A 12332-nucleotide genomic window follows, 5' to 3' on the forward strand; every position below is an offset into this window, starting at 1 on the left:
TCTATTTAGCAATTTGTTTTGTCCAGGAAGCCTTCTATTTTAAATTTTACTTTGTTTTATAGTGTCACCCGAGAAGATTAACCTCAATTCTTCATGTTTTCTCAATAGCTTCAGAAGTGCTGGACATCAGTAAAAAAAAAAAAAATGAGACCAATTACCAGAGAACCTAAGAACTCTGATGAATTCCTTTACCATTTTCAGTCATTTTCTAAATAGAATTTAACCGCACATTGTCAACTAACATTTTATACTAAAATACAAGTAATTTAAATAGCCCCCAAAATGACAGTATTTGAGAGATCTAAATGAATTCCATCCATGCAATAAAGTTTACATATATGGTATTGGTAACCTACTACCACTATACTTTGTTCCATGGAGGAAAAAGCAGAGAATCTAAATATTTAGACATATGAAAGACATTGGGAAAAATAAAAATTTAATGCTGTTTATTCTCCCCAAATACTCTTGATTGGGACTCTATGGCCCACTGAACACAAAAGCAACTGTAAAATACATTTTGAGAAGAGATGATGCCATACTTAAAGACAAGGTAATTCTACAAATCTTGACAGCATTAAAAAACTGGCTTAAAAAATATTGTCACTGGGAGAAAAATATTGTCACTGCACATCCAAGAACAAAAGGTGTGTGATATTTGATTAAGTAATACTTTGTGCTTATACTATGCCCTTTATTCAGGAGTGCAAAGCACTAAAAAGTAAGCATTATTTACATGTTTAGAGTAAACTGAGGCACAGGAAGTTTTACCAGGGCAAGATAAAAGCCAGGTTGTTAGACATGAAATGATTCAGAATTCCACATTTCCAGTTCCTTAACATATAACTTAAATACTATCTTTAATGCCTCCACTTTATTTAATCAAACTTAAGTAGTTTACAATTATAGTTTAAGTTGTATGCTCAAGTATTGTGTGATAGGTAAAGCCCATAGATTTCCATCATGTTTTAAAATAACTGGTTTATTGTCTAGGAAAGTTTGCTTTAAAAAAATTCTTTTTAAAATAAATGGGATTGAGGACAGTTCTGGAAATTCTTGCCTTAATTTTTCTGCTTCATCTGCCTACATTAATATAGGGACAATAATTTGTTCCTTAAATATATATTGGACTTCTAATCCTTTCCTCTCAAGATCTTCTCTTAGTGAACTGAAGTGGTGATTCATTAAAAACAAAATAAGTTTTTGTGCAAGTACAAAATGGTTAATGTTGAGTTCAGTCACTAACCTCTGACACTAACTTGCTTAATTAAACTAAGGTAAAAAAGTACAAGGAAAAATTAAAAACATCTTAAGGGATAAGTAGACAAATATTAGAAATGTGAGACACTAAAACAATATGCTTCCAAAGCCTATTCATAAACTTAAATCTATGCCTCATTTAACTACTAACATGACACCTTGAAACATAGAAGTCACTTTACCTAAGCACAGTGGGCCAGCATATTACAGGAAGCAGTCACTGCCAATTTTAGCTGCCGCAAACTGCTAAGTGTGTCTTAAAATGTTACCTCTTAAATTTGAGGAAAAATACCTAGATTCCTTTGAGAATCTAATAGAAGTCATGGATCCTTGCTTTAGAATGCACAGTAAGTACTGTTAAATGTCAAAAACCTATTGTGCATCATAGCACTGTTGATTCAATGGAATTAGATATGAAGAAAATTCATATTGTTAATAAAGATTGCTCACTAACCTTAGGAACATGTTTTAAAAGTACAAGAAAGCCCAGTGATTATATCATTCATTCATGTGTCTCTTTTGCTAGCTGTAATGTTGACTGGTTGATGGAAATGTGCCCCTAATCTAGCCTATAAATATTAAAAGCAAAAATGTTTACGTTACTGCTAGCAGTACACATGTAACAATTTTCCAGTATTGCAAAATACTGTGAAGGAAAGACTTTAATATATCACTATCAAATTCCTATATACCCAAACCAGCAATGAAATGTCTGAGTATAATTTGTTGCCTTGAGCAAAATATAAGAAAATAAAGACACAATAGCTCTAAATTCTTTAAAACCTTCAAGGATGGGAAACCAGTATCTCTGAGAAGTTTGTCTGTTTTAATAGAATTGAACATTTAATTTTTCCCCCACAGTAATCAAAGCAAACATTTTATCATTATTATTCTCGGTATATCAAACATTCCAGGAATGTAAGAAAATCTGACTTGGAAATATTACATAGAAAAAGGCTGAATTAACAAACACATTACATTTTTAAATTACTTCTTATAAGTATACATTGACATCTACTTATCTGATAGCACTGCTGCTTTTCAGTGAGTCTTTTTTTTCTTCCAGAGGGAATGGAGAATGGCAGTATTATCTTTTGAACAAATTAAGTAGACAGTAGCAAACAACAGAAGAATAACTTCTACACGTAATTTTTTCAAGGGCAATAAATAGTAAATATAATTATGGGAAAATATGCTTCAAATATGCTTTGTGAAATTTCTCAGGATTTATTGTGTGTGTGTTTTTTTTCTTATATACTGCACTATCACTACTATCTGGGGAAAAACAAACCCTGAAGTTTTAGTTTCCTCCTTCAACCAGAATGACAAGAGTAAACCTGGCCCTAGCTGGTTTGGCTCAGTGAAAGGAGCATTGGCCTGTGCACTGAAGGGTCCCAATTTCGGTCCAGAGTCAAGGGCACATGCCCAGTTTGCAGGCTCAATCCCCAGTGTGGGGCTTGCAGGAGGCAGCCGATCAATGATTCTCTCTCATCATTGATGTTTCTATCCTTCTCCCCTCCTCTCTGAAATCAATAAAAATATATTAAAAAAAAAAAAAAAAAAGAGTAAACCTGGACTAAGGTCAACTTGTTTGAGCCAACAGAGAATTCTGCAGTACATTTGGTTACTTTACTAATCTATACATATTCTGGGTTATTATCAAGAGATTCACAAAATATTTTATATTGAAGTTTTATACCCCAAACAGGTTTTCTGATGATTATCATGCTAGCATAGGAAATTTGAAGGAATAACAAATGGTATAACATAAACAGACATGCAATACACAAGACATAAAAGATATAGCTTGACCCTGGATTTTTCCCTTAGAATAATTCCTTCCATAAATAAGACTTTACTTTTTACATGTAGACTAATCCTCTTGGATCATGGAGAATGTTAAGGACATAGCTTAAGCAATCTAGACCACATTTTTTTTTTGTAGTCTATTGTCACCCAGACCACAAAAAACATTCTCCAAGTGGATGCTCAGGTTAGATTGATGCTCTTAAACAAACTTACTGAGGCTTAGAATGTAAATCACGTAACTACTTGCAGTAGCAATAGTCATTTCAAAAATGACTAAAACAAACTTTTAAATACAAAGCATATAAAAGTGATTGTTAAGGATAGTTTTCCAAACTATATCTAGAAACACAGAAATACATGTGTTGCCTCATGATAAAGTTCAATAAATATTCTTTCTGAATCCTACAAACACTACAAGATGTTATAGGTTTATTTGGTTCCCATAAGTTAAAAAAATCTGATTGCTTTTATATAAATTCCTCCAACAGATTTCTACTACTGCTTTTTACTAGACTCAGAGGTTATAATCTAACTTCCCTTCAGAAATGTGCTTTTTTGTTGGTTTTAATAAGTATACTTAATTTTCTAGCAAATAAACATGATTTAAATTTTAAGGTTCAAGGTAATTCTAGAAAAAGGTAGACACTGAACTACTTGCTTTTCTACACCCTCATATTTACAAAGTTCAGCATCCACTGTGGTTTCCTTCTTACTCTCACTTATTACACTGCCAGTAAATAGTAGCTGTGGTCCAAGTTACCTATATTAAAGATTTCAAAATTCCTCAAAATTTCACAATACCACAAAGTCATAATATCTGATTTTGATAGAATATGAGTATTAGTATTATGTAATTTTTTGCTACTGGAAAAAAAAATACAAGTCTTTATTTTTTCTATCTAATTAAATCTGAGCTCCATGATCAGTTCTTATGATAATATCTAAAATGTACATTCCTAAAGAAAGGTAAAGCTGTTCAAGGGCTGAACTAGTCCAATATACAATTAAGAATTATTTATTCCTGTTATTTTTTTGTCTTTTTTTCCTTTTAAATCCCTATATTAAACCCCTGGTTTCTTGTGGATTAGATCATAATATTGTAAAAATTAATTTCAGAAACTATTGTGCTAATATTTAGTTTTCAGGAAGGAATCAGACAAAATCAATTACCTCCATTCATTGTTAGAACAGGAGATAAAATAGCTTACTAACTGATATGAGTTATGAATGTCACTATGACACAAAAGTTGCTGTGATTTGCTTATTTGGCTACAAGTGCAGTATTTTTCATGAATGATAACACACAGCATTTCCAACTTGTAACAGGAAACTCCAGCTCATAAATAGTGTACTGTGTGACTTGAAAAAGTCTGATTATAGTTAAGTAACAACCTTTCCCCTGAAAAACATGAACAAAATCCATTGGGAAATCAGGCACAGACGGTATTTATCGGTTTTTCTTCCTTTCCTCCTGTGGTTTTGTTTCTCAAGACATATAGATGGTTTCAATAGAATCCAACACTTGTTACAAAATAACACAGCTATTTTTTTCCTTTTCTTTTTCTTTATCTTTTTCTCGAGGTTCCTTTCGTTTACGTTCACTATTTCCAGATTGTCTTCCACTTGTCGGAGAGGCTTGTGCTGGCTGGCTTTGCTTTAGGAAAAACAAACAGGAAGAAATTACCTCAACTTTCTTAACTATGCTTAATCACATTTATCTAGAAAGAAAAACCGCAAGAGTGAAAGAACTTATTAAAGAAAAAAGAAGCTACTGGCATATAGCCTTGTTATGTTATATGGTATCTGAGTAGTTGCCTCTACCATTCTGGATAGATATAAATTATTCTAAGTAAATAGAAATTTCAAACAATAAATAACATCAAGTAAGATTATGTTGCCTTAAGTCTCAAATTCAAGAAACATTTATGTTGAAGTTTAGAGAATGTTAATGAAAGTGACACCATTTGGGCCCTAACCGGTTTGGCTCAGTGGATTGAGCATTGGCCTGCAGACTGAAGGATCCCAGGTTCAATTCTGGTCAAGGGCATGTACCTTGGTTGTGGGCACATCCCCAGTAGGAGGTGTGCAGGAGGCAGCTGATCAATGTTTCTCTCTCATCGATGTTTCTGACTCTCTATCCCTCTCCCTTCCTCTCTGTAAAAAAATCAATAAAATATATTTAAAAAAAAAAGAAAGTGACACCATTTGGTAAACTACAATAGTTCTCTAAGACCCCATTAACTACCATAATAAACAGATTTTAAAAGGAAGAAAAAGATATTGAAAACTGAGAGTGTGAAATAAGTATATTCAGTGAAATAAGAGAAAAAAAATTTTTTTAAATCCTCACCTGAAGATATTTTTCCCCTGATTTTTTAGGGGAAGAGAGAGGGACAGACAGAGAGAAACAGCGATGTGAGAGGAACACATCGATTGGTTGCCTCCTGCATGAGCCCCAGGGCCTGGGCTAGGGAGGAGCCTGCAACCAAGGTAGATGCCCTTGACGAGAATCACACCTGGAACCCTTTGTTCTGCAGGCCAACGCTCTATCCACTGAGCCAAACTGGCTAGGGTAAGAAAATTTTTAATGAAAAGCTAATCATAAATGGTAGGTTTTAACTTTTAAGCTTGGGGTAGTCAATATTTGAGCTAGAAATAGATATGTTATACTTATTTTAATGGAGACCTCTATATTTAAATCTTCATCAGCTCCTTAAAGGACATCTTGCTTTCTTATAGTTCTGGCATTGTACAGTTAAACATAAAAAGGGGGATTTTTTTCCCCCATTTAATGCAATGAGATTTAACATTAGAAACTGAGATTTAACACAGTCACATTTACAGTGCATAAAACATTCAACTGGGAAGAGTAAAAAGTGGGAAAGTGCTAATCTTGGTTGGATACTTAGTACATGCCAGACACTGGGTTTAGTGGTTCTCAACCACAACCTCAGAGTTAAGTACTAGCTTCTATTTTACAGACAGGGAAAATGAGGCTAAGAGGCAGACGGCTTGGTCCAAGGTGTTGCAGGAAATGCATATCCACATCTGACTCTGGAGTCTACATTCTTCCAGTAGTACCTCACACTGCCCTCTGACTGACAGAAAATACTATTTAAATTGGCCTATATTCTGTGCAGCTATTAGTAACTTTAAAAAATAAATTTGAAAACTCTTGTCATCAGAACCTTACGAAAAATAATTTCAGAAAATGAGAAAAATATTAAGATAACCACAAAAATAAGATAATGTTATAAAACCTAATGGGTGCTAAAATGCTTACATAATTAGTCAATATATAATTTAAAAATGTTTATCTCAGCACAAATGTTTTTATTGTTAAAGTGATCATTATGTTTAAGAATAAGAACACTGGTTTTCACCTGAGCTTGGGTAGAAGCAGAAGTAGAAGCAGCAGCAGCAGCAGCCGCAGCTGCTGCTTGTTCCTGTTCCTGGTAATATTGAGAAGCCCGTCTATCCTCTTCTTCTTGGAGTTTCTTTGCAAGTTCCAAATCACTGATTCCTTCAGGTGCTTGTTCCCAATTGATCTCCTGGCTCTGCTGTTCTTGTTGTAGAGATAATGCCATAAGATAGTCCTAAGAAATGAAATTATAACCATCTTTAGCTATGAGACATTACCCAAGAACTAATGAGCGTAAATATAGAGGTTATATCTACAAAACTAAGAATGGCTTTTTAAAAACATACCAGAGGTTAAATATAAAAACAAAAGTTATCTAAGTACTTCTGCTTGGGCCCTAGCTGGTTTGGCTCATTGGATATAGCGTCAGCCTGCGGACTGAAGGGGCCCAGGTTCGATTCCAGTCACCGCACATGCCCAGGATGCAGGCTCAATCCCCGGTAGGGGACGTGCAGGAGGTAGCCAATCAATGGTTCTCTCTCATCATTGATGTTTCTATCTCTCTCTCCCCTCTCCCTTCCTCTCTGAAAATTAAAAAAAAAAAAAAAAAAAAGTGCTTCTGCTTGGGAATATTAACTTATTTCAGTGATGCTACTATTATTCTAAATGTTTTTGGAATTCATCTGAAATTCTTTCTAGAAGTATAGAAGGCATTAGAAAAAGCTTTAAAATGTTGCCCTTGCCTGGCCAGTGTTGCTCAGTGGTTGAGCGTCACCTATGAACCAGGAAGTCATGGTTTTATTATCAGTCAGGGCACATCCCCAGGAGGGGGTATGCAGGAGGCAGCTGATCAATGTTCCTCTCTCATCAATGTTTCTATCCCTCTATTCCTCTCTCTTCCCCTCTCTCTCAAATCAATTTTAAAAAAATCTTATCTGTCTCAGTTCTAAATGGGAATTCTACTCACTAATCTACTCTTTCTTAACTTGGACTTTAAGGCTTAGAATACTCACCTAGACTTTATCCAGTGCATGCTATCTTCAAGACTCCCTCTTTTCTATGTTTTCTAATTAGCCAAAATACATCTCAAAGATGTACTTGTCTCTTCATCTCTATCATCTCTTGCTTGGACTACTAGTCTCTACTTATACCTATGTCCTTCCTCCGTTTTCTCCACCTTGCAACCTTTTAAAAAGGTGAAGTAGTTCATGTCACTTCCATGATATACCTGGTATATCTTCCCTAGCACAATTTAAATAAAATTCAAACTCTTTACCATAACCATCACAGTTCTATATGATCTGGCCTTCTGAACCAAAGTGTACAATTAATATGCATATAGAATGACCACCTATCTATTTTGTGTCAGAAAAATTACATACGTATATTAATGAATAAATCTTTAGTTCAAAAGTTTTGGATAACTAAATTCGTATTTGAAAGGAATAAACATTTTAAATAATATGAAGAAATAAACAAATTTACCTGATCTATCTGATCTTGTTGTCCTCTGTATACAGTTTCAGGATCTGAAGGAGGCCGCAGATGAAAATCTGAGTCACAGAAATTTCCATCACCATCAACATTGTGAAGGCTTTCCCAAACAACTTTTTCTTCAGTAAGAAACCCCTGGTCTGTCACCAGTAAATACAGTAGACCCTTAACAAGAAATAACAAAAGAAAAAGGACTGATAAATTGATCAAAACTAGTTAATATTTATTTTTAATATGTTTCTATTGATTTTAGAGAGATTGGAAGAGAGGGAAACATTGATATGGGAGAGAAACATCAATGGGCTGCCTCCTGCACACCCCCTGGGGATTGTCAAGCTGGGCATGTGCCCTGACCTGGAATCAGACCGGTGACTTTTGGTGCATGGGAGGATTCTCAACCAACTGAGCCACACCAGCCAGGGCAAAACTAGTTAATATTTAAGAGAAATTTTATAATCTGTATGTGTAAAGCATATTAACTATTCCTACTAGTTAGATCTGCATAACGGAATAAATAGTAGACCAAGTAGATATCTTATTTGCTCACTGAATTAAATCTAGGTGGCTTTGAATATAGTTTATAATTGGTATACTACAGTATAATGAGAAATTATACTATAATTTGAGGAGCTACTGGCATGTTCAACAAGTAAATGACTTACAAATAGCCTGGGGGGGGGCGTGTTATAATCTCATTTCACAAAATAGAAAAATACTATACAAGTTCCTAAAAATACAACAGGTAAAAGGTAAGACACAGCCCTAACTGGTTTGGCTCAGTGGATAGAGCATCGGCCTGCAGACTGAAAGGTCCTGAGTTCGATTCCAGTCAATGGCATGTACCTTGGTTGCGGGCACATCCCCTGTGGGAGGTGTGCAGGAGGCAGCTGATCGATGTTTCTTTCCCATTGATGTTTCTAACTCTCTATCCCTCTCCCTTTCTCTCTGTAAAAAATAAAATATATTTAACAAAAAAAGTAAGACACAGTCACAATAAAATGGTATCACTTTGCCTATAGTCATAAGCCAATATGACTAATCCAATCCATATCAATTTTTCCTTTCTCTGTACCAACAGTACTTTGTACCTATTTCTCTTGTAGCACTGAATCACACTATACCATAATTGTGTTTTCCTGCCTTATTCCCCAGACTATATGTTTTAATCTCTATATCTCTGGCCCTTAGTGTACTGTACTCATAAACTTTATTGAATCAATCAATGCACTCATATTTATAGTCACTACCAAAGAATTTAGCATTGATCTTTAATTTTTCATATGTATTAGTTCTGATTCCTATCATGTGTGTCACTAGTATACACATAAGGATTGTGAGCCATTTTTCTTCATATTTGCCAAAGATATGACTTTCATTTACCTGTTAAAAGTTCCCACTGGTTAATACGTGTTTAGTACTGCACAAAACCATACTTTGCATGTTCTCTCTTATCACCAGAATTAATCTTAATAAGTAAGAATAAGAAATTCTTTTAAAGAGGTTGGTGGTGTGGGTAGAGAAATTACTAAATTAATTCTAAAGCTTTAAAAACTAAGTAATTATTTTTAAACATTTATTATGTGTCCAGCACTGTGGGACATAGCTCTTCCTAAAGTACAAACTCTTCCCTGTGTGCTTGCAGTTCCATTCTAGAGTTTGCTGTAGGTAGTGATTAATTTATAGTCATTGAAATTACTATAATAACATGGAAAGTATTTATAAAGAAAAACATTTTGATATAAAGTTTAAAGACATTGTTTTAAGCAAAAATTAAGTCCAGATTCATACTTCAAAAAAAAAAATTAGGTATGTTTCAATTCACCAAATATTTAAATGCTCATCATATGCTCAGCACTATGCTAAGTGCTTGATGATTCATATCATAGAAAGTAATGATCCTACCTTAGTCTGGTATTAGGTGCCCTTTTACATGATTTCATAGAAACCTGCTCTTACCACGATCATAGCACTTTATACAATGAATTGTAGTTGCCTGCTTATTTACTCATCTCTCTGAATACATTTCAGGCTCCTTTGAGAGCCAGAGCCATGGTCATCATTATCTAACCTATCTTTAAGGGTCTACCTTGTCCTAGGATAATTTAAGAGAAAAAAAAAAGTTATTTCCAGCCAATTTTCTACTGAATAGATCTGACCTTTCTGTTTACACTTATCACAATACATTTCAACATCCCATTATATTACACAATATTTAGGCTTTATAATTTAGTTTATGTAGATCATATAATGATTGGCTGTGTGCTAGGAGAAGAACTATAATCTTACAGTTTTTTTTCCAAATGACACTTTAGGGTAGGTAATTTCTAGGAGGATTTCCCTTAAAGCTGCTATCATCCAGCACATATGAGTATTTATACACTTTTATCTAAAAGGGTATCCCATTCCTGGTATAACTGACCTGTCTTCTCAAGGACCATCAGCCTCAATTTCTTCCTCTTTTAGATCTTGACATTTATCGAAAAGGTCTGTAACTGGTCCACTGTCAACAATGCTGATTATTACTCAACAGTACCTTTATATAATTGCAGTGTAGAATAGCAAAGTATGTATTAGTATAGTACTGAACAGTTTAGGCCCATTTTTCCCGAGAGTCTACAGTTAAATTATCATCAAGAATACTTTTTGCATTTATACCCAATCACTTTTGCTGCATTATCTAGTCAAAGCTTTCTTCTCTAAGCTTTGAATCTTCCTTCTAATCTTACTCACCAGTCTCTAAAATACTCATTTCATAAAAAATAATACAGAAAGCATGTATTAAATTCTCAAATTATTTATTAACATATAAAATGTATAAATTATATAAAAATGATAAAGAAATGACATTAAATAATTTTTATCATTTTATAAAATAGGCAATTGGATAACAAAAGAAAACTGGTAATATCACCATAAATTAGTTGTATACAGAGTATGAATAACATGGTGAGAATATCATCATAATTTATAAATTGATAAAATAAAACTTGACAAATGTAATAAAAAATTAAGTAATTCCAGACTATACAATATGGAGAAAAGCACTGCCTGAATATTTTTGGTTAACTAGTTTGGACTGAAATTACTAATACTTTTGAACTTTATTTTTTTTCTTTTCTCATAAAGTGATATAGAGGCTTAAGATCTGAAAATCTCTAAGATACTTTATAAACTGAAAGATGAATATTACTCCTACTTAACAAACATAAATCTCATTCACAAATACATCTACCCAGAGAGGCAAAGCTGTTGAGAATGTGGGCTTGAAGTCAGGTTGGGGCTGCTTACAAGCTGAATGGTCTTGGGCAAGTTAACTTAGGGCCTGTAAGCCTGTTCTTTCAGCTGTAAAGTAATAAGGGAGTAATAATATTCACATCTCATAGGGGAGTTGTGCAAATTAAATAAGATAATGAATATAAAGTGGTTAGCACAATGCAAGGCACTTGGTGCTTAATAAATAAAAGGTATTATAGTCATAAATATCACCTAAATTTATGTCAGTTTCTGTATCTATCTCCTACTCCTGTCTCCTATTTGAGAGAAAAAGATAAATCTCTTGGCCTGTACTGTGGAATTTACCACTTTCCCTATTCTTTTTCCACATTTCTCTATCCACTGTCTCCATAAAAAAATTAAAAGTGACAACTTTTTAAAAAGTATATATTTTTATTGATTTCAGAGAGGAATGGAGAGGGAGAGAGAGATAGAAACATCAATGATAAGAGAGAATCATTGATTGGCTGCCTCCTGCAAGTCCCACAATGGGGATAGAGCCCGAAACCTGGGCATGTGCCCTGACCGGAAAAAGAACTATGACCTCCTGGTTCATAGGTTGATCTCAACCACTGAGATACGCTGCCTGGGCAAAAGTAACAATTTTTGATGCATCAACTACCTTTTAAAAATAACGAAATTAAATAAGTATTTATTTAAATGTAGTCTTCTGTGGAAAACAAAATTCCCACTATAGTCTTAGTCAAAGAAGAAAAATGGGCAAATTTATTTCTTTAACATGGCTTTAGTACTTCTCTAGAATTGTATCTTCTCCTAAACTACTCTTCACTTCTAATCTCTAAATGGAAAGTAAAAAAGCAAACAAACAAAAGCCAAACTCAAAAACCCTGGTTTTGAATATACTCCAGAGAGATGTCAGTAATTTGAAACCAACAGGTAGAGGAAACAATTATGACATGGATATAATGTTGATACTTTATAAAACAATGATCAAGAGGGAGACATGTCATTATATATACCAAAGACCTAGAAACTAGGTGATCTGGACAAGGGCCCAGGGATCTTAGTTGAGAGCAAGCAGAAAGTACTGGAGAAGTGGAGGAGGATCATAAAAATAAAACAGGATAACTAGATCTTGGAGATAGAATAATTAGTCATGATCATATGAGAAACA

At 34.0% G+C, this 12332-nt stretch overlaps 1 protein-coding gene across 1 annotated transcript in view; it reads right to left on the bottom strand.

The window, feature by feature from the left end:
* Positions 1-2065: 2065 nt before the first annotated feature.
* The window catches only part of MINDY2 (MINDY lysine 48 deubiquitinase 2), a 69250-nt gene continuing 58983 nt past the window's right edge, over positions 2066-12332 (bottom strand). The window contains exons 7-9 of the mRNA XM_080686663.1: positions 7916-8089; positions 6453-6665; positions 2066-4723 (exon numbers count right to left, since the gene is read on the bottom strand). Of these exons, the coding sequence (XP_080542789.1) occupies positions 4595-4723; positions 6453-6665; positions 7916-8089 (516 nt within the window). The 3' untranslated portion in view covers positions 2066-4594. The remainder of the gene's footprint in view (positions 4724-6452; positions 6666-7915; positions 8090-12332) is intronic.

This window comes from Plecotus auritus, assembly GCF_963455305.1.
Source record: "Plecotus auritus genome assembly, chromosome: 1".
NCBI lineage: Eukaryota > Metazoa > Chordata > Mammalia > Chiroptera > Vespertilionidae > Plecotus > Plecotus auritus.